Source organism: Rhodamnia argentea, chromosome 4 (assembly GCF_020921035.1).
Source record: "Rhodamnia argentea isolate NSW1041297 chromosome 4, ASM2092103v1, whole genome shotgun sequence".
NCBI classification, from domain to species: domain Eukaryota; kingdom Viridiplantae; phylum Streptophyta; class Magnoliopsida; order Myrtales; family Myrtaceae; genus Rhodamnia; species Rhodamnia argentea.
Window position 1 is genome coordinate 3,479,329 of NC_063153.1, and position 24,022 is coordinate 3,503,350.

The following is a 24,022-nucleotide window of genomic DNA, read 5'->3' on the forward strand; positions in this document are numbered from 1 at the left end:
ACGATATCAAAAGTATGATAACTCAGCTCTTCCTCCTTTGAGGGTTCGATGTATGGGACCATCCCTTTTAACGAAGCGCGATGCCCTGTCTTGCCATGGATGGTGATCAGCTGGCCCCTAACCACGAATTTTACCTTTTGATGCAAGGAGGAGGGTACCGCCCCCAAACACGTGAATCCACGGTCTTCCAAGAAGCAAGGTGAATGCACTAGGAATGTCTAGCACTTGAAACGATACAGAGAAGGTTACCGGTCCAATGGACATGTCCAGTTCAATCTCTCCCACTACATTCTTGGAGACTCCGTCAAATGACCGGATAGTGGCCTTAGATGTCTTGACGAAATCTTCATTTATTCCCAAGCTTCTCAAAGTGCACAAAGAACAGAGATTAAAGGCCGAACCATTGTCAATTAGAACGTGAGGTACCTCCTTTCCATGGCACTTTACGACGATATAGAAAGTTCTATTATGCACACGCCCTTCCCTTGGGAACTCTTCATCCGAAAAGGATATCTGGTTTTCAAGAGGATAGCCCCCACGAAATCCCCTAGTTGAACTTCGTTAATGGTCTCCGGGACATGGACCTCATCTAGTACTTTCGGGAGGGCATTCTTGTGTTTTTCTAAATTCTTGAAGAGATCTAATAAGGAGATCTATGCAGGCATTTTCCGCAGTTGGTCAATGACCTCATATTCACTAGTTCTCACGATCAATTGCAACTTCTCAACTTCTTCTGCAATTAGCACTTTCGTTTCGAGCTCCGCCTCTCTTGGTGGATAACATCTTCCCGATCTCATAATAGCATTAATCTCGCATGTTCCGTAATCCCGGTGAACCGCCTTCGAGTTATACTCTTCCACAAGCGGCAATTTAATCTTCACCGGTCCGATTTCCTCCTAAGGTGATTCTAGTGTGGGCGTCTTTTCCGAGCTAGAAGCTTCAACCTCCTAGTTATCTATTTTGTTCAAATCAATCACGAAACGAATCGGGGTATCTACCATCCCGATCATCTCATCCTCATGAACTTCATCGAGGTTATGTTCCGGACATGGCCTTACGGGCGTGGCATTTTCTTCATCCGCACGCCTTTACCTTTCCCTTCTAACTCTCGGGATTATTCCCTCAATCCTCATGCCGATCTCCACCAGATGTTGGAATGAAGAATACGTGTACGCATACATGCGATCAAAATATTCTGCCGGAAGTGACTTGAGCACGAACTCTAGCATCTCTCTTTCTGATAGTGGCGGTTGCACCATCACATCATGTTTCTTCCATCTCCTAGCAAATAGCTCAAAACTCTCGTTTTCACTTTTTTCGATGTTCAACAAATTAGCCTTGGTAAAGTACCCTTTGATCCCAGCTTCAAAGTGCTGTATAAAGTGCTATGATAAATCCTCCCAACTTGGGACCCGGCCTAAGTCAATTGATTGGAACCATACTAGTGCGGGGCCCGTCAAGCTATGTCCGAAATTCCGGATTAGCATTTCGTCATCTTCATAATGGCTAACCATTTGGCGGAGATAATATGAGATATGCGCCGGAGGACATCCAGCACCATAATACTTCGTGCGGAAGATCACTTTCGGGTTCGCGCCTTGAGGCGGAACATTTCTTGCGTGAGTAATTGGCGTAATCAGCTCTTTCAACTCATCCATCTTCTTTGACACGTCATCACCTTGCTCTTGCAGTAGGGCGATCTTTCGGTTTTGCATCTCCATGGCCCACCGTATCTCCAGAATCTGCATATTCTCCTCTACAGCTGTGCTATTGTTTTTGGCCATCAACTACGACAAATCGGCCACCATGTTTGTTAAATGACGTATATGAGTTTCCAAATTGGAAAGCTGCATATCGACCTCCTAACTTCCTTGTTCATCATGAGGAATTTCTTGATTTTTAGCGTCATCAACTGTTCCGACGAATTCTTCGCTTTCGGGATCATCCATGCCACCCCAACCGTCGGGAACTATATCTCCAGAATCGACGAAAAAGCTTGGTGGCGCCGAATACAGGACTTTGAAGTTATAACCGCCACTATCCTCTCCGAGATTATCAACTATTTCGCCTCTCTCAAGGGCTTTCTGCATGAATCTTCTATCACCTCGGCAAGCTTTCTCAAGCCGAATTTCATACTTGTCTAATTCCTCTGTCTCCATGTTACCTTGGACATTAATTAAGTATCCTGAAGGGACTCTCCAGGTCTTCCCCCTTGTAGCTTTCATCATAAACTCATCTGCTACCATATCTATGGTCACGTAAGTACCCTTAAAGGTGGGATCTTCCATTTTCCCGATGACACCTAGATCAATTAGTCGGTCCAGACATGCCTTCTTTTACTCCCGAGAAATATTCCCTCCTTCGCGATATTGTGCAACCAGGGTCGGGATGTCTCGCATTTGGTTTACATCCATTATGAATTCCAGATTTTGCTCCTCTTCACCTTCAAATATCGCGTTCACCTCGCGATGTTTCGGTAGTGGATTCTATTGTACATTCGGTTCAGTCCTATCAAACTCTAAGACTTTACCATCGATCAAAGCTTGTACCTTGTACTTGAGAGCGAGACAGTTGTCCACGTTGTGCCCCCTTTCTCCCATATGGTATACACATGTCTAGGTCTCATCAAACCCGGGAAATCTTGGAGGATGAGCTATAGGTGGCTCTTTTGCAACTAGTCGATTCTCCAACAACATGGTTAGTAATTTGGACAGTGGCCGAGGCAGTGGGGAGAAAATAGGTTGGTTTCTTCTTTTTGGTTACGATGGTTTGGAAGTAGTCCGAGAAGGTGCTCCTTGGGTAGGGGTAGAAAATGAGAAATTTTTGGACTTAGGCGGGTTTGGGACGAAGGCCGGTTCTCTAATTTTCTCCCTATTATCCCTTCTCAAAGGGTATTGGCGCCCGAAAGGTGATTCGGGTATCTTCTTTTCCCTCGGTGCCTATTCGTGACGTTTCGCCACTTTGATCAAGTGCGCGAACGTCCGACATCCAGAGGTGTTCAGCTTGTCGAAATACTCAAAGGGCAATGCCTTGAGAAAGAGGTTTATCGGTTCTTCTTCGGGGACGGACGGTTTTACTTGCACGGCCAATGCTCTCCATCTTTGGGCGTAAGCGCGAACGGCCTCATTCTTTCCTTTTACCGTCCTCGGGAGATCCTCCCTCGTAAGGGTAGTAAGGGTGTTAAACTTGTATTGCCGAAGGAACTCGTCGCCTAACTTGTCCCAATCGGCGAGCCTCTCTGGCTCCAACTCAATGAACCACACCAAGGCTACCCCGGATAGGCTTTCTTGGAAAGTGTTGACTAGTAGTGGGATGTTGTCCGAGAACCGAGACATTCGGCGCAGATAATACTTCAGATGCGCCTTGGGACACCCGGTCCCATTATACTTCCTCACAAAGTCTGATTCTTTGTAATCAACGGGAACCTCAATCTTTTCAAATGGCGCTACTTTGTCAAACCTCGAGAGTTCATATCCCCGGCTTGCCAAGCATTCTTCGATCTTGGCAAGTCTTTTAATTTCCTCTTCCATTTTGAGGACTTGCTTCTCCTTCTTTTCCAGGTCTATTACAATTGGAGGATCATTAGGCGGTCGCTCCGAATTCAAAGTAGGATTAGCGGCGGGTGCCGGATTAGCATTTGTATCATCGGACGAGCCCGAAGGGGCTTGAGTATTAGGATCAACAGGGTATCTCCCCTGACTTGCAATCATCATCGCCTTCATTTCCGCCACCATTGTGGCGATCATATTCATTTGGTTCTCCAAGTTACCCACACGAGGTGCGAGCTCTTCCTGTTCCATTCTTAATTGGCGCGTCTTGCTACGAGTCCTCGTGTTTATCAATCACCTGTTTTTTCATAGCATCGAATCAGTATTAAAAGTATTCAAAAATTTGAGAGGATTGATCCGTGGTAATTGTGTTTTCTATATATATGCATGAAATGCTCATAAAAGGAATAATATGCATTTATTACAGACCAGCTTGTTCGAAAGTATCTAAAAGATAACAAGTATCTAAATGGGGAATAGATCTATCCAAGTCGAGGACGCTTTCACTCTTCTTGCTCTTCTGAGCCATCGGAATCCCACGGGTATGGGCCTTCTCCCTCTTCAGACACCCACTACTCTGGATCTTCGGGAATGTACGGCTCCACTCCCGGGACATACGGCACTATGTACTCGAGCTTATAGGATTCTACCTCTTAAATGCGAGGAGATACGCACTCAGGTACGTATGGCTCAACCAATGATTGTCGGTACTCCCTGAACTTCTGAATATACTCCTTGGAGGCCCTATGGACATTCATCTCATCATCTAAGTAATCGGGCCATTCAACTTGTTGTAATGGGGAGTTCTTCAAAGCATGTAGAATTAACTTGATCCGAGCCCGATACAACTTTTTCGCCTCCGTAGTTAGCTTTCCCCGTGTCAAGTCAAACGAGAAAATCCCGGGACAAACATCCGGTGACACTTCTTACAAAATCCCAAATTGCCTCACCACACGAATGGGATAATATGCCACGACGCTAGTACACCCCAATAGAGGAATAGGGCTATCTTCAACACCAGTAATACGAGCCTCCAAAATCTTAGGCCAAGTTAAACGCCATCGAATATGTTCGGGCTTCAAGTTATCTAATAGCTCAACCCATTTTTTAAACGAGTGTTTGGGTACGAGGGATTGACACTTGAGGAAGGATTTAAGAGGGTGAACGTGTTCATTGATCTCATAACACCCCACTCAGAGTTGGAAGGTTTTTATATGAGAAGTGAACCACATGTGGAGTAGTCCATTGGATGCTTGGAAAATTGCATTTTTGGAAGTTTTGGAACGGTTTAGGAAGAGAAAGGTCTCAGCTAAAATCATGTATGAATAATTCCAACGACAACATGCTTGTCTGGCTATATGGACTATAGAAGGGTCAAAAGTGGTTCTAGAGGTTGGGAATAGGGCGAATGCAAAGAAGGCTAAAATGAACACCTTTCCCGATTTATGATCGGTTTCGGCGGGTAGGGAGGAATAGTCGTCAAAAAGGAATGAGAATGTGAATTTGCCAAAGTTGGACTTATAGACTTTCTCTATTTCAGAGGTTTTGAGACGAAGAAAGCTCGATAGAGAACGAGTAGAATCCATGTCAAGAGGGGGTTGAGCTATATGATCATCAAACTTAGCCCCAATAATAGCGGAATACTCCTCAAGCGTAGGAGTCGGTTCAAGACCTTTGAAATTAAATGTCATCGTGCGCATATCCCATGCCTTGGCCAACGCTTGAATGAGGGCCGGTTGATATTCAACTTTGATCAAGTCCACCAATCGTCCCAAACGCCCTTCAATGTATGCTTTATTGATTATATCGAGGCGATCCCACCATAGAGAAAGCTCCTTGCGCGATATCGGGATGACTTTGATAACTCCATTCCCCATGATCTAAAAATGAAAAATGATGATCCTAAAGTCAATTACCACGGATTTAATATGAATATGCATGAAATGTGATGCAAATATACTAACCAAATTCCATGTCATCTTTTGGTAACATGAGGGTCAACTACTCCCATTTGACCCAAATAAGCCAAATAGGGTAATTATGGACCAAATCTCACCCAAAGATGGCATGTAATTGATTAGGATCGTTTAAGTGTAATCGGGATAGAAAGTCGCTTTTACAACTCCAAATTTGACAACCCACGAAATTCACAAATTTAATACAATAAAACCCAAAGAGATGGGATATGAAAGCATCTAAAGATGTTCGATCAATACATGTGAATGGGACATACATAATCGACTCAAAATGTAATGTACCCTAGAAATGCCCCAAAGTCGTACTAAACTAGATAGTCGAAGTAGTGTCCTCATCGGATGATATTTCCACTATCTCAGGAAATTTGACATCTTCTTCATCATCGGAGGATATGGTGATGATTTCCTTCTTCTTAATCGGGGAGTGCTTTGGGGTCGTCTTGATTGCACGAAGTCGCCTCGCCAATTTCATGTATAACTCCCAAATTCTCTCTTTTTCGCGCTTGAGTTCCAAATGTTGTCCACAACGAGTATAATCGCAACCCTCGCTACGAGTGCGATTCCGTCCATTGAACTCCCGTCCATGGACAAATCCAAAGACTCGAAAAGTAGCGGGCACTCGGTCCTTGCGTCGAATGGTCCTCCGCTCCCATGTGAATACATCGGGAACATCAATATGACTTCGGGGCACCATCTATCCTAAAAAGGAAAATTGACCTTCAACCCCGATCACTTAAACGATCTTACAAATTGTGATGATATGCTCGTGAAATGCATGATATGCGAAATTTAAATTTACAAGTTCAAAATAAAGAGGGTAAAAAGCCTTACCAACCGATGTTACTCTTTTTTTGATTTTTGGTTTTAGGTATACCAACCGTCCATTTTGCATGCGCATGAGACAAGTGAGGTTCAACTCTAAAGAAATCAAAAAGGCTTGGGTATGGACCGAAAAAGGCTCCCCCTATACGAATTGATGAGCCGCCCACAAGCGCAATCAAACAATAAGTGGGTAGGATCATCAATCTCGCATAGCGAGCGGGATTAAATATGGTCAACCCAAGTGCAATCAAACACAGGAGCTTTGCATACCAATCCCTATCTATGGTGACCTATAAGGGTGATTCGCGGCTCGGGTTTAGGCGCTTGTGTGTGCAGCGTCGTGATCCTCAAAATATGCAAGACATGCACAGCAATTTATATTCAAAACACCGCTTCAATATGTGCACAAATAAACACACCACCCGAAACACCATATCTGCATCAAAAAGGTTAGCAAAGACGCCACCCCTTATAACTCCCATTTGCATCAACATTTAACACTTTTGTTGGCGGACGTACCTCACCTTCAAGAGCATCCGTAGAAAATGGGGTTAGAAAACATTCAACATTTTTATCGGCTTAAGTCCTCTTAATGGTTTAGCAACCATTCCATCCCTAATGGAGTCGCCGGTCTGTCGCGACCCTCCGGAAAACTTCTTCGAGAGGTTCCCAAGGCGAGCGGGGTTAACGAGCCGATCCTTTTCAAAACCTCGATTGTTAGCGGGATTTTTGGATCGCGGGTCTCTCCCAAGACCCATTACTCGAATCGCGATGTAGAGAAAAATTTATCGAGATCGACCTTACTGTGGTCGGGTGGCATGTGCATAGTGTACATATATTTTGGAGTCGCCACCGATAAATTTATTGGAGGTTATGATCGAAAAACCCTACCGAACGGTCGGGAGAAACCATTCGGTTCTACGAGAACCAGAGATTTGGGTTCGGGGACTTGGTTACGCCAAGATTTACATTGACGCCCTTTCGGTTACCGATGTCGAGTGATTTTCTAACCTACGAATTCATGCAGATAAAATTTTGGGTGAGGTAGGCTCTATCAATATAGGGTGTCGTGCGGGCGGGATTTTTCTACCCTAACAATCACAATCAGAAAATTAATGTGCGCAATCAAAATAATCTCAGTCAATTCAAAAAATCAATCATGTACATGTGTCTAGCACGGCCCTATCGACCCACTGAAAAGTTGAATTTGAGTTTCGGGGTGGTTCGGGAAAATTTGGGGCGAAAGGCCCGGAAGGGTAGAATGGTCATTTTTGGGGGTTCGGGACCCAAAAATCACAAAATTACGATTTGGCCAGATGAATGTGGCAATTTCCTATTTTTTGTGATTTTCTTGAATTTTTCTAATTTTTCTAATTTTTTTTGGATTTTTTTATTTATTTTCTAAAAAGATTGAGAATTTTTCGAATCGATGCGGATCGACCCTCGAAACCTCGAAAATTCTCAATCTAGACTATAAGAGTCCCAAATCGATCTAGAAATTTTTTAGAAATTTTCTGGGAAAATCTGGGAATTTTTATGAATTTTCTATGAATTTTTGGATTTTTTGTAAATTTTTATTTATTTTTTTATTAATATTCCGGATCGGGTCAAACCGGTCAACGGCCGGTCAAACCGGTCCAGACCGCCCCCGACTCGCTCAACACGAAAACGACGTCGCACCTCTTTTATTTGATTTTTTTTTATTTTCCAAAAAAACAAATTCCTAATATTCGAATATATAAAAAAGAAATGGACGATCGAGATTAGTCCTAGAATCGATCTCGGCCGTTTGTCCCTTACTAGAAAAAACGACGCCGTGCCGGTTTCGCTTTATAAAACGACGCCGCATCTAAATGTTGAATGGACGGCCACAATCTAAACTAAGACTCGATCCGAGCCGCTCGCCCCTATTAAAGCCTAAACGATGACGCATCCGAGTATGTATTCTAAACAACGCCGCTTCTAGTTGCTGAATGGACGGCCACGATTAGCCTTGGACTTGATCCAAGCCGTTCACCTCACATAAGCCTAAACGGCACCGTATGAATTAAAAAGATGGACAGCTGCGATTAAAACTAAGAACCAATCTGGACCGTTCATTCCCTCTAAAGCCTAAAACGACGCCGCTTCTACTCTATATACCCTAAAGGACGTCGTGTACTACCAACTAAAACAACGTAGCATTTGATTTTTTCTATTTTCTATCTAATAACCTAATATCTGAAAATACAAAAATACGATCCAACGGCTGAGAATCAAATCTACCTAATTATCTCAACCATTAGATCCGAGCCAAGTCGGCTCGCTTGCGCCAACGGATGAGCTAACCGGGCTCCAGCTGGCCCTATTAGAACGCGACAACTCAGCTCGTTGACCACTTGACCAAGACACGTCAACATCGTCGTCTACCTCGCGACGACGTAGACGAACGGCTGAGAGCCTCCGGCGACGATCTAACGGCGAAACCTTCGACTAAAACTCACGAAACCAACTCCTATCGACTCGTTTCAACCTCTACTTTAACATATCCAAAAATCGAACGATTTCACCGAGCTAATCTCGAGTTATGAACTATGCACAGAGCATCAACTTGAAGTTCAATCAAGCAGATCAAGGACAAACCAAAGCAATTAATACATACGAGAGCATCATAGGAGGTTTAGAAGACTTACCTTGAGCTCCGATTGAGCTCGCAATGGCTGGAATGGCCTGGCCAATGTTTGGCCAAACCGGCGTGAGTGGAAGGTTCGACTCGGGCGATTAGGGAGAAATCAATGCAAAAATGATATGCGAACGTGATTAGTGATGTACAAAGATGAAATCGCCCACATTAATTGAAGAAATCATGCTCGCTGAAGTAAGATGCCATGCGTGTACGGTAGGAGGATGTCACGCCCCGTGTCCTCCAAGCGCGCCAACATCCCTCGTTGTCGAAGAAATCTCGCAACTCACCGGGATCGCAAACGGACGTAAAACACGCGAGATGCAAATGCAAGCGGAAGCAATGAAAACAAAACCCGACAATGAATATAGAATGACCTTAGAACATAACACCAAAATACATATAACATAGCCCGATAAGTTCAAGGTTCATACGGACCGCCAGAAATAAAATGACTACGACTCAAGGATACGGCACGGGGACACAAAAGGAAACTCCCTAAACATAACCACTCGTCGACACACGAGGGTCCAAAAGTAGGGATAAGGACCTCTACACACCTAAGGGTCGGGCGTCATCATCGAAGTAAACTCGGCGGGGAGCGTACTCGGGGAGAAACTCGTCACGATGGCTCCACTAAACGCCCGCTCAGGCTCCTCCCATGGCTCCTCCTCCGGCACATCTTCCAGGTCCTCCTCTAGATCGACGCCTCCTCGGGTATCGGCTCTTCTTGGTTCGGACTCCTCTTCGGGTTCCTCCATCTCCCGGTCATGTGCTGGATCCACGACATGAACTACGTTCGGAACGAGGCTCGGGGATCGGTCCAACTACGGGTCCAAGGACGGGGAGTCTCGAAGGTGAAGCTATCGGGAGTCTAGGTCCGGCGGCATCCAAGACGTGCTCGGGAATCACCTCCTCCCTCAAAGGTCCGGATAAATAGTCCCCATCCTTATAAGTCCAAGAGAGGAAGGAATAAGGGGTCAAGTATCCTATCGCGTCGTCGATCCACAAGGTGCTAACCCTCCCGATAATACGTCCGATCCGGTCCCACTCTATACTCGGTAATCACGGGCTCAAACCGAGTCGGTAGTCCAAAAAGTAGCGGCATCGCGGTGATCGTGGTCGAGGGTCTGAAAATGTTGGTCCCACGGAGGGGTGAGATCGACATCTCGTAAGCGAAGCCTAACCTATCCTAAGGTCCTAGTACCTCCGGACAAAACTCGGCATGCAAACAATCCAATCCAAACAAAGCAGACAGTGGTCAATTCAAAGTGCACGAATAAAGCAATCATGTACGAGAACCACCCGAACATGCCAAATCACACAAGTCGATCCTCGCCATAGGGCTCACATACCACCTCCATAATTTAGTATCATAATCTCATATATCAAGTACAAGCCTCGGACTCTTAGGAACACGGCATTGTACGTATAAATACGAGATATTTTTGTGTGCACACCGGGGTCTCGGACACTTAGGAATACGCCCCATGGGGTCTCGGACACTTAGGAATACGCCCCATTTATTTAACGGTCTCGGACACTTAGGAACACGACCGGATTAAGTCTCGGACAATTGGGCGAACACGGCATACTATACGGCCTCGGACGCCTCAATTGAACACGACTTTGTAATCTCATGTATAGGTCATACACAAAGGGCCTCATGCCCTAACATCACAATATTGCAATTCCACAATTACTTGGGCTATTTAGCATGTCAATACCATCACGAGCTCGAATCGGGCCTATTGCCACGTATCGCCTCACAAGGCCAATCATGCAATTACAAGGGGTCTCACACTAGCCAAGACATCACAATATCACATAAAATGCATTTAAAGCACCCCCAATTCAGAATTACTACTTTTGATACCAACGGTCCCATTCGAGCGAATTCCACGTTTTCTCTTACAAAGCCACACACTTAATCCCAAGAGGCTTCACACATGCCAAGGCATGTAAAAGTCATTCTAAAACACCTTTCAAGTGCCCCACATCCGAATTACAACGTTTAGCACCCACTAACCGTTTTAGTGCACAATTGCTCCAATTGAGTTATTTTAGGTCCCGATCGCCCCCAACCATGGTCTACTCTTAAACCACGTGCTATCCACACATCAAGTCATTCATGTCCACCCATATGATCACATAAACATCCTAGGACCAGCATTGATACCAATTGCACAGAAATTTCCAGATTGGTCCTCTCTAGCATTTCTCACTATCCCAAGCATTTAGCACACCATCTAGCCAAACCCAAGTGTCTCTTAGTAACCTAGGGCTCTAGGAAGGGTTAGGAAACACTTACCCTTGCTTTTTGATGAAGAAAAACCCGGCGAAAGCGTTTCCTTCGCGCACGATCAGATTCGACCTTGAAGTTGGATGAGCAAAACCGGCGGTGAAACCCTAGGGTTTGTTCGGCGCCGAGAGAGAGAAAAACGGACGGCACGGCGGCGGCAACAACTCACAGCCAAGAAAGGAAGATGAAGTGGCGGTGGCGTGGTGGAGCTCCTCCTTGGACCGGCGGTGTGAGGAGGCCGAAGGGGTGCTCGGCCAAGAGAGGAAAAGAGAGAGTTCTTGGGAGAGAGTTGAGCTCAAAATGAAGAAATGAGGGAGTGAGAGAGAGGGTGAGTGATCAGCCAAGAGTAAGAGAGGGAGAGGGTGAGTTTGAGTGATTGAGTGAGTGACTTGATGGGTGGGAGATAGTGGGGTTGGTGTAGGACATGAATAGTAGAGTAGGTGGTGGGGTTTTTGGGGTTTGACTTGCATGGGGACTTGATCCCTTCAAGTGTCATGTCCCTCCATTATCCACATGGGGATTTAGGGGCTGATGGGTGCGGTACAAGGGTTGACCGAAATTCCTTCGCGGTCGCTCAAGGGCTGAACGAATTCGGGACCGGAATGGATTTTTTTGTTCCGCAAATCCGATCCTCATTTTTCCAACTTATATGGCTTCCAAATATCCTTAATAACATTTGCAAGGCGACATCCAAGTTTATTTGTATTGGAATTCTCGAATACCCGGCCGTCAATTTCGAAGTCCGCTTCGCGCTCAAAATCGGCCGATCGCATTTTCGGTGCACCTCGAACCGACGGGCGGCTTTCGGGAGCTACGCGTATCGACCCGTGATTTTAGTTACCACGTTTTAAGAATTCGGACCACGGCGACCCTGGTTGTCATGTAATCGCGAGGGAAACGGTCAATCTTGACGGGACGCGATTGTCGGGAATCGGTTCAGGGTTATTCACAAATCATGCTTTGGCGTAGCGGATCACCTGCGAACCAATTGCACGACGCTAGCAAATAGTTCTGACGTCAACCCTGGATCGGCCCGCAATGACCTAGAATGTACCCTCGGCGACCCTTATGGTCGGGATACCGATCCGCGGTCGAGTCCTTTATGGTCTGCGCACTATCCTATTTAGCCATTCCCCTTTGGTCAGTTATCTCAAGAGTGATCAATTCTGAGTGAGGTTACTAGAATACATCGATACTCATTTCATTCATAACTTCGAAATGGGGTCGGAATTCGGAATGTCACAATAAGTGGGTAGGATCATCAATCTCGCATAGCGAGCGGGATTAAATATGGTCAACCCAAGTGCAATCAAACACGGGAGCTTTGCATACCAATCCCTATCTATGGCGACCTATAAGGGTGATTCGCGGCTCGGGTTTAGGCGCTTGTGTGTGCAGCGTCGTGATCCTCAAAATATGCAAGACATGCACAGCAATTTATATTCAAAACACCGCTTCAATATGTGCACAAATAAACACACCACCCGAAACACCATATCCGCATCAAAAAGGTTAGCAAAGACGCCACCCCTTATAACTCCCATTTGCATCAACATTTAACACTTTTGTTGGCGGACGTACCTCACCTTCAAGAGCATCTGTAGAAAATGGGGTTAGAAAACATTCAACATTTTTATCGGCTTAAGTCCTCTTAATGGTTTAGCAACCATTCCATCCCCAATGGAGTCGCCGGTCTGTCGCGACCCTCCGGAAAACTTCTTCGAGAGGTTCCCAAGGCGAGCGGGGTTAACGAGCCGATCCTTTTCAAAACCTCGATTGTTAGCGGGATTTTTGGATCGCGGGTCTCTCCCAAGACCCATTACTCGAATCGCGATGTAGAGAAAAATTTATCGAGATCGACCTTACTCGTGGTCGGGTGGCATGTGCATAGTGTACATATATTTTGGAGTCGCCACCGATAAATTTATTGGAGGTTATGATCGAAAAACCCTACCGAACGGTCGGGAGAAACCATTCGGTTCTACGAGAACCAGAGATTTGGGTTCGGGGACTTGGTTACGCCAAGATTTACATTGACGCCCTTTCGGTTACCGATGTCGAGTGATTTTCTAACCTACGAATTCATGCAGATAAAATTTTGGGTGAGGTAGGCTCTATCAATATAGGGTGTCGTGCGGGCGGGATTTTTCTACCCTAACGAAGTCACAATCGGAAAATTAATGTGCGCAATCAAAATAATCTCGGTCAATTCAAAAAATCAATCATGTACATGTGTCTAGCACGGCCCTATCGACCCACGTAAAAGTTGAATTTGAGTTTCGGGGTGGTTCGGGAAAATTTGGGGCGAAAGGCCCGGGAAGGGTAGAATGGTCATTTTTGGGGGTTCGGGACCCAAAAATCACAAAATTACGATTTGGCCAGATGAATGTGGCAATTTCCTATTTTTTGTGATTTTCTTGAATTTTTCTAATTTTTCTAATTTTTTTTGGATTTTTTTATTTATTTTCTAAAAAGATTGAGAATTTTTCGAATCGATGCGGATCGACCCTCGAAACCTCGAAAATTCTCAATCTAGACTATAAGAGTCCCAAATCGATCTAGAAATTTTTTAGAAATTTTTCTGGGAAAATCTGGGAATTTTTATGAATTTTCTATGAATTTTTGGATTTTTTGTAAATTTTTATTTATTTTTTTATTAATATTCCGGATCGGGTCAAACCGGTCAACGGCCGGTCAAACCGGTCCAGACCGCCCCCGACTCGCTCAACACAAAAACGACGTCGCACCTCTTTTATTTGATTTTTTTTATTTTCCCAAAAAAACAAATTCCTAATATTCAAATATATAAAAAAGAAATGGACGAGCGAGATTAGTCCTAGAATCGATCTCGGCCGTTTGTCCCTTACTAGAAAAAACGACGCCGTGCCGGTTTCGCTTTATAAAACGACGCCGCATCTAAATGTTGAATGGACGGCCACAATCTAAACTAAGACTCGATCCGAGCCGCTCGCCCCTATTAAAGCCTAAACGATGACGCATCCGAGTATGTATTCTAAACAACGCCGCTTCTAGTTGCTGAATGGACGGCCACGATTAGCCTTGGACTTGATCCAAGCCGTTCACCTCACATAAGCCTAAACGGCACCGTATGAATTAAAAAGATGGACAGCTGCGATTAAAACTAAGAACCAATCTGGACCGTTCATTCCCTCTAAAGCCTAAAACGACGCCGCTTCTACTCTATATACCCTAAAGGACGTCGTGTACTACCAACTAAAACAACGTAGCATTTGATTTTTTCTATTTTCTATCTAATAACCTAATATCTGAAAATACAAAAATACGATCCAACGGCCGAGAATCAAATCTACCTAATTATCTCAACCATTAGATCCGAGCCAAGTCGGCTCGCTTGCGCCAACGGATGAGCTAACTCGGGCTCCACTGGCCCTATTAGAACGCGACAACTCAGCTCGTTGACCACTTGACCAAGACACGTCAACATCGTCGTCTACCTCGCGACGACGTAGACGAACGGCCGAGAGCCTCCGGCGACGATCTAACGGCGAAACCTTCGACTAAAACTCACGAAACCAACTCCTATCGACTCGTTTCAACCTCTACTTTAACATATCCAAAAATCGAACGATTTCACCGAGCTAATCTCGAGTTATGAACTATGCACAGAGCATCAACTTGAAGTTCAATCAAGCGGATCAAGGACAAACCAAAGCAATTAATACATACGAGAGCATCATAGGAGGTTTAGAAGACTTACCTTGAGCTCCGATTGAGCTCGCAGTGGCTGGAATGGCCTGGCCAATGTTTGGCCAAACCGGCGTGAGTGGAAGGTTCGACTCGGGCGATTAGGGAGAAATCAATGCAAAAATGATATGCGAACGTGATTAGTGATGTACAAAGATGAAATCGCCCACATTAATTGAAGAAATCATGCTCGCAGAAGTAAGATGCCATGCGTGTACGGTAGGAGGATGTAAAGCTCGACTTACCAATCTAAGAGGTTCGAAGGCAATTGAGCTGGTGCGATCGACTCCTCCTTGCTCGGGCAGACTTCCGGTGACGATCCGGTGGCTTGATTTGGCTTGGATCAGCGGCGGCGAAGTTGCTGATTCTCCGTCCGCAACTCGAGCTTAAGCCTCGCGCGAGAGCTTCTCTCTCTTCCTCTCTCTCTTTCTCTCTCTATTCTGGTGTGTGAGCGAGCGGAATGAAACCCCCCTCCATCGAGAATCTTCTTCGGCCTTTTATACTTGGTTTTCGAATTTTGGCGCGTCGGGTGTGAGCTGGCCGAGAGGTTTTCACGTGCAATCACATGATTTTTGGCTCGCCGGACGGTGACGGAATCATTAGGATTCCGTCCAAGTCCGTCGAACCTCCGTTGAACACAAAACGAGCGCTAATTGCTCACGTTCTTGAATATGTTGACTTTCTGCACCACCGGAGCTTTGACCTGCAATTTCCCCGTGCTCCGGCGGCCATTGGCCGTGCCGCCGGTGGCAATCGACGGAGCATGACCTGCACATGGAAACCCCCACACCAATTAGCTCAATTATACACGAATTGACCTTCAATTTGGCCATTGAAATCCAACTCTCAAACCTGCAATTCGCGCGCATGAATTGGGGAAGACGACACTGTTTGGACCGGTCCGACCGGTGGTCAGATCGGTCTAAACCGGTTCAGACAGTGTACTTTGTAAAATTTTTGAAATTAATCAAAATTGGTGGGGAATTTTTGCAATTAAACCTCAAAATTGGACTTTAGGGCCTGAATATTATATAAAAAAGTGTTTTTGCCCAAAAGTTCACTTTAATTTCTATGAAAGCCCCAAATTTTTCAAAATTCCCAATTTGGGGAAAAGTTCAATTGGATGTCAATTTGATCAAATTGGGCCATGAGACCTATGCCAATCGATTTGGAAATCATGAAAACATAGGGGGACGGTCCAATTTCGCTACGAAGGTCCCTCAATTGAAAGTAATTTCAGAAATTGAGGGACTAAATTGCAAGATTCTTAGAAATTTCGCCCAATTCGTGCAATTCGTGCAATTGAGGGTGCAATTGATCAAATTGAAGTTTGAAAGGATTGCAATTGAATGTCTAGACCTAAAATGTGCAAAAATTGCAAATAAAAAGACTCAATTGGTATTTTTTGTGCAAATTCAACCCTAGGCATTATGAAGAAACACCTAAAATTGGATTTAATTTTCAATTTTACTTGAGGTCAATATGAAAAGGGAATAAAAAGAAAACTATTGGACATTTTCCTATATTTTTGCGACCTCGAAAAGTATTTTTTATGAATTTTCTAATATTTTCCTATTTTTCAAAAATATTAAAAAATGTGAAAAATATGAAAAATTATTTTTTGTTCAAAATTGGTTCCTTATGCTTGGCCAAGGCTTTCAATGTTGATATTTTTAATTTTTGATTTTTTGTGAATTTTTGAGAATTTTTAGAAAATAAAACTAAAAGAAAATTGATTAAAAATCGGGTGTCAACAAATAAGAATCACCGGTGATGTAAAACGGATTTGCGAGGGATTTGGGGTGAGCCAAAAGCCACTGCATCAGAAAAAAGCGAAAACAAATGAGGAATTGTATAGATAATTAGCATGGTAATTACCTTAGGGTCATATAGTTATTCGGATGTGACATACTGTTCATTTTTATTGAAAGAATTTATATACCACAAAAAATCTCAAACTAGTATCATAATTTAATTATTTTTAAATTATTTTCTTTTCTTTTCTTACTTTCCTTTTGTTTCCCTTTATTTTCTTGTTTTCCTATGGTTGCACAAGCGAGTGGCCAAACAAGGGAGTGGCCATACAAGGGAGGGTCATGCTCACCGACTACAAGCAAGGGTCACTCTCCTAGGCCGGAGGTGAGCCTAGGCGAGGGGTAGCCAGCAAGAGCGATAGTCACTTAGGTGAGGGCGCCCCTCGTGACCCTTGACCTCACCAGAGCTAGAGAGGGTGATAGTCTCCTAGGCATCATGTTGAGTTCGTAGAAGCATCTAGAGAGGGTGAGCACCAAAGAGGGCCTCAACATCCTCCCCTAGGCTTGCCTATTGCCGATGAGGGTGACTCTTGCCTGCGGCCGGCGAGCATGGTCCTCACTGGCTCTCACCTATCATCCGTCAAAAAAAAGAAATGAAAGGAAAAAAAGAAAACAAAAAGAAAATTAAAGAAATAATTAATAAAACAAAGTCATAACATCAGTATTGGACATGCCACATAAGACAGATGGCTTCCACATTAGCGATATCTAGCCAAATTTAGCGAGGACTACATTAGCAAATTGTTAAATTGTTTAGAATGAAATTAATCACAACTGAAAGGTTTATGATGAATTGGACGTCGTACAATAAGTTGAGAACTTTTTGGTAATTTTTCCACTTGCAATCCATCCAATAGGTCGTCAAAATGCATGCGTGTCAACTACATAGAGATTCTCTACATCAAATCTGCCATTCTCCATGTTGGATTCGTCTTGTAGTCGTTTGCCACGTGTGCAGGCATGTATGCATTTTAATGGGATATTGAAGAGGGTAGATTTGGGTTAGGTATACCAATTTTGGAATTTTCGTGAACAAAAATTAATTAGGGGTAAATATGTCATGATATACTAGTTTGAGAGTTTTCATGAGCTAAAAATTAGTTTTGTGCAAATAGGTGACGGGGTACTAATTTGAGAATTTTGGCGAGATGTAAATAGTTTAGGACAAATATGTCGGGTACCAATTTGTAATTTTTATTGATATTAACCCTAATTAAAATTATTACCTTTCTTAAGAACTCATACATTTGTGCTAGCGAGGAAGTGTCACTACTATTGTATGCTCTCCCCGTCGTTGCGTATGAAAATTCCGTACCCACGAGTGCATCCAAAAATATAATGTTGGCTATTTGTTGTAGGAAAAAAGGGACAACTTTTGATGTTGATAAAGTAAACAATATTAAACCTCAAAAAAATAAAGGCAATTCACCTTCGTCCAAGAATAGAGATTTAATTTCAATAACGGTTTATTTCCGCTGGAATTTGAATAATCAAACCGCAACAGACCTGTGCAAAAACATAGAAATATCAACATCATCGGTGATCGAAACCATTTAAAAGGTTTTATCTTCGGACCGTTCTATGGATATTTAGTTGATATGGGGCCTTCCTCCATAATAAATCTCGCGCGCAAACTCTTTCCCAAACGAAAGTCCCAAGAAAACTGTTTTCCAATTTAACTTTGCACTGCTATTACATGCCAACTAAAATCACGTTGCACACACAACAACAATACATAAGCGCGGCACGATTTACGCCAGTACTAGGATATGTATAGATAAAGCGAAAGTGTGACGTGTAGGTGCAACACGAATAAAGAATAGAGTTGGTCTAAGAGCAAGAAGTTTTGTTGTGAATGTTAGACATATATATGCTATACTAAATTTGGACCATTGAAAATGATAAATCCCCGCTAAAGAATAGGATTGTGCAAGCCCTCCCCACTGCAAGTCCTTTCTTTTTCTTTTTAGCTAATTTTTCTAATTTTTTTAATTTTTTCAATATATTTTTAATTTTTATCGCTTTTATTGCTGATTGCAATCTCCGACGAGCCACAAAGCTTGAAGTTATTAATTAAAAAAAATGTCACATAGGATTTCCAGCGGCTTAAGTATACCCCAAGTGCTATAAGTTGTGTACGGCGCTCACTTTAGTGCCAAAACTTTCAAATCGATCACTTTAGTGCTAAGTTTTTGTAACTTCGATCACTTGATTGCCAAAACTTTCAAAATGATCACTTGAGTGCCAAAACTTTCAAAATGATCACTTAAGTGCCAACTTTTTTTAAAAACGATCATTTAAGTGCCAATATTTAAAAAAAAATGATCACTTTAGTGTCAAATTGACCGAGCCACGTGATCTCAAATTTTATAAAAAATACCACGTGTCGAATTTTCGGCAAGCCACGTTAGCTCTGGCACGAAAGTGATCATTTTTAAAAGAAATTAGTACTGAAGTGATCGAAGTTATAAAAACTTAGCACTAAAGTGATCAATTTGAAAGTTTTGGCACTAAAATGAGCGCCGTACACAACTTATGGCACTTGGAGTGTACTTAAGCCGATTTCCAGCTAAGCAAATTGGAGTTGGCACTCATATAATCATTTAAAAAAATTGGCTCTTAAGTGGTTTGAAAATAATTTAGCACTAAAGTAAGCGCCTTGGTTCTCGTCGAGAGAAAAGATGGGATTTTGAGATTGATTCTCTATCTTCTGCCAAGGGAAAACGAGAAGCGACAAGACAACATCAATCGTACGTTTTCTCAACCAATCTTCTATTTTAGAAAAGAATAAAAAATAAAAAACCAATCCTCTTTTATTTACCTAACGCCAACAAGAATACTAGAATAATACGGTTTGGTGGCCAACATCGTCCTACCAGCATTTTTATATACTTCTCAGACCAAATTTCACCGTTTTTCTTTAATGGAATAGAGTAGCGCACCCAGAAAAAAAATATGTCGTTTTGGTTGAGATGGGACCAACTTGTAAGTGCTGGAATGAAATAGGACCCTTTTGTAATTGAAAATCCTCTTATTTTCAATGGAGCGCAACTATTATTTTATCGCTAGTACAATATAAGTTTAGCATTGATGCCTAAATATTATCGACAAAGAAGGACTTGTATGCTTAGTTGCTTCCGAGCCACTAAGCAGGTTCGAGGTTGTAATTTTTTTAGGAATGAGTGTACTGGAAGTCTTCAAATTTCTCATGAAAGTGCAATTGAGTCTTAAAACTTTCAAAAAGTACAATCAAGTCCTAAAACCTGTCACGAAAGTGCAATCGAGTCCTAAAACTTTCAAAATATGTAATCAAAGGAAAGATATGATTTCACAAATCTGACAAGTTTTAGTATTTGACTGCACATTTTAACAAATTTTAGGACTTAGTTGCACTTTTTAAAAGTTTTATGACTTAATTGCACGTGATTTAATTTATCGTGGACATGTGCATGCTTGGTTCAATAGCATATTGTATATACGCATATATACTTTTCCGACAGGGATTTCGGTAGGGAATCCTGGCAAAAAGAAGGGGAGAAAAATTAGAGAAGAGACAATGGGACTCTTAGTATTTAACATTTGATTACTGTTTGCATAAGGAATGTTTACTCGGGTACTATATTTTTGTAGATACATCATTTGCTTTGAGATTTTTTTGCAGCAGATATCGGATAAATATTTGATATTGTTTTTTATTTAAATTGATAAATACATACATCATATCGTAAAAAGTTGCTATGAGCTCACTAATATCTTATCATAAATTCGTGGGAAGTTCGGTTCAACCACAATGCTTATTAATCATTTGTGTACTGTATAACATATTATATTCTAAATAATCTTCGAGAAAACAGAGAATAAAGAAGCCTAAGAAAGCTCCGTGTCACCAGAAACATAATGGCACAAGGAAGCAGAAGAAAGAAGAAGATGACGACGATGGCAACGATGACAAGAAATGGACCTATTTGGAAGAGGAGGCCGGACAAAGCGGAGCAACCGGGACTACCGGTGAGCCAAAGCAACAAAGGGTCATCCTCGGGGCTCCTTTCGGACTCTAAGAAGTAGTAAAATAGCTGCACTTCCTCCAACTCTCCTGCCCCTACGTATCTGCACCACTTTTGTTTCACCACCGTTCAAGCAAATATCAAGAAGGGAAAACACATGTATATAGCTGTTGAGAATAAAGAAAGAAATTAGCAAGTCAAGTCATTTGCTACGCTGCAATTGCTCATAAGTCAATTGTTGGTGCTTGGGACTTACGGTGTGTGCCAATGCAGGCAATCACCCGCCCACTAGTAGTTATCTGCTATTTGAAACATGATAAGTCACGTTTCTTCAAATGACGTAAAAAACTATCGCTCTCTCTCCTCCTATTTAGTCCGTCGCTTTCAAGAAGACAAAAAATGACATACGCTCTCTCCCAACTCACTGTGGATTGGCATTCAACACGAAGGAACTTCCAAGATCGCAAAGAAGCACTTAATCTGTGACAATTAAGGTATGTCCCGTGATATACCGGCTTCAATCAGTGATTCAAGTGATCCATTGGGCATGTTTTCGTGAATTGAATGTTTAGATAGAATGGGCTTCGTATTCCAACATTGGTATTAGAGCATGATTACTTCTTTCTTGATTGTTTTTCCTGATGATTTCGTATTATTGAATGATTTTAGCCATAATTGTGATGTTACTGTTTGTGTGTAATTGTTTGAGTTATATTCATCAAAAATGGTTTCTAGATATATTAACGGAACGGGCTTACCGAGATGATCTTTTCAAGTGGTCGTACGTCGCGAGGCAACGCCGGCAGCCGTCACAAATAGGTTACACGCCGCGACGGTGTGGAGTCCCTCGAGGCCGCGACATTTCGTTGATCTTTCGTCACTTTTAGTTGAAAAAAAATTAGGTTTATATATACCATCAGAATCGTATCAACAAGACGAGAATTTTGGTGGGTGTATGGACGTCGGAGGAGGACAAATGGCGGCTCACGCTCCAATACGCGCTTATGGTTGCCACCTACGCGCCACCTACGCACCACATGCTCTACACGTGGGTGAATTGCCACCCACGTGGCCGACGTCATGCGGACGTTAGTGCGCGTGACGCATGTGAGCTGTTGCCCTTTGGGCGACGTCAAGCCGACATCGGCGGGTCGGGTTTACCCCGACCCGCTCGGTCCGTGCCATGACCCGAGTTTGACCATTGACTCGTTGCCCGACCGTTGACTTGTCGTTGACCGTTGACCCTTGACAAAAAAAAGAGAGGAGGGTTTGGTCAACCTATAGGGGTTTGTTTAATACTTGATTTTGCATGTTCTTGGTTGCAATATGTTTGTAATAATTACATGATTGATGATTTTTTGTAATCCACTTTATTATGCACTTCTTGCATGACTAATGTCATCATGACCAAGCCCCGTGACTACATAGGTGAGGCGAAGTACAATAATGCCTAGAAGGCCAAGAACAGATGAGCAAGGACAAGCCCCGAATGAAAAGGTTGAGCAATTGAGCCATTATAGATGGGATAATGTATGTGACATTATAACCCATGTAAAGAGGGTCAACAACATGCTCCAATAGATCATATGGGAAGGACATGAAGTATCATCTATAGATGCCTTTTATGTACTAAGGAACTCTATGCCCGAGGAATGGCATGAATTGCTCACTCGTGCAATAATTGAGCACGACACATACAAGAATTTCGTGTTACATTTCTTGCACGAATACATGAGGAACGGGGTGGCGAAGACATCATCGCTCGGGATGAACAGATCTTTGCACAAACAGTATACGCCTTAGCGTATCAACAAAGGTCCTCAGAAGGGTTATCCGAGGGCACCGATATGGGTTCCCAATATAATAGAACATCCCTTTCGAGATCTTGAAGCATCATTTCCTTGTAGGAGCAAAATAACATGGGTCGAAGTTGAAACCGGAAAATGGATCAAAACTTGTTATTACATATGAGTTTGTTCCTATGTTAGTCTCATTCCATAATATGTCTAGGAGATACTTTTTTGAAATTTTTGTCGTTGAATTAATGTTCTTTGAGAATATTATATTTGTTGGATATTCTGTTTTGGAATATGGAATATGATTATTCAATGCAATATCTTCTCTGCATATATATATTTTTTGTGTGAGAGTGTTCATGAGTTTTAGTAACTTTGCATGAACACAAATGGAATAATTGTATTGATATTAGTTTCAAATTAGAATTCCCAGAAAATGATGAGGAATTTAGTGAACTGTTAATTATAGGGTTTGTTGTGAGACCGTATGTTAATACAATTAAAATACATAAATATGATGCATTTGTTGCATCCAAATAGACTTAATGATTCGTGAAAAATGTCTAAATTACCTTATATTCAGATACAATGGCAACGGTTTCAAAGAACATCGTAGATGAGCTCAATAAGGGCGAGAAGTTAAATGATGAAAATTATGAGATCTGGAATATAAAAATCCAGTATGTGTTGGAAGAGTTAGAGGCCTTGGAAGCTCTTAACTTAATCATGATTGATGGAACTACTGCACTACATAGGAGAGATAAGGAAGTGTTAGTTGCTTGGAAGAAAAAGAACTCAATTGCTCGCATTACGTTGTTGAGCAGCACGGACAATGATATCATGCAAGAGTTCGGGCAGCATGAGAATGCGAAAGATATGTGGGACGCCTTAAAGCCTAGATTTGGACAGACTTTCGTCACTAAGCCGATACTGCTTACAATTAGATTTAACACATATAAGATGCCACATGGGCATAATATGAAGTAGTATTTGAGAAAAATGTCAAACATGATTAGTGAGTTGAAGGATGCTGGTTACATACTATCTAATGAACAACATGTGCAAGCAGTGATCTGCTCTTTACCCCATAACCGGGAGCACATTAAAGTTAACCCGACTCATACCGAGAATGTCAAGACCTTCGAGGATGCTATGCGTCACTTGGAGCTGGAGGAGGACCACCTTCCGGTAGCTAAAATACAATCTGATGTATAATTTGCTAGCTCTAGCTCACATTGAGCTTCGAGCTCCAAGCACAAGTATCCTGGCGGGTTCATGAAGAAGACAGGTAAAGGAGCGGAACCATCTGGCAAGAAACCGAAGTTTGAGAAACATGAAAAAGGGAAGCATCCCGTGAAGAAAAACATTTCAA

General features: G+C 42.7%; 1 protein-coding gene across 1 annotated transcript in view; it reads right to left on the reverse strand.

Annotated features, from left to right (window-relative positions):
* Window positions 1–24,022, reverse strand: part of LOC125314746 (serine carboxypeptidase-like 18) — an 80,520-nt gene that overhangs the window by 51,605 nt on the left and 4,893 nt on the right. Inside the window, exons 2-5 of the mRNA XM_048277706.1 lie at window positions 20,812–20,957; window positions 18,282–18,356; window positions 18,077–18,201; window positions 16,798–16,853 (exon numbers count right to left, since the gene is read on the reverse strand). Of these exons, the coding sequence (XP_048133663.1) occupies window positions 16,798–16,853; window positions 18,077–18,201; window positions 18,282–18,356; window positions 20,812–20,957 (402 nt within the window). The remainder of the gene's footprint in view (window positions 1–16,797; window positions 16,854–18,076; window positions 18,202–18,281; window positions 18,357–20,811; window positions 20,958–24,022) is intronic.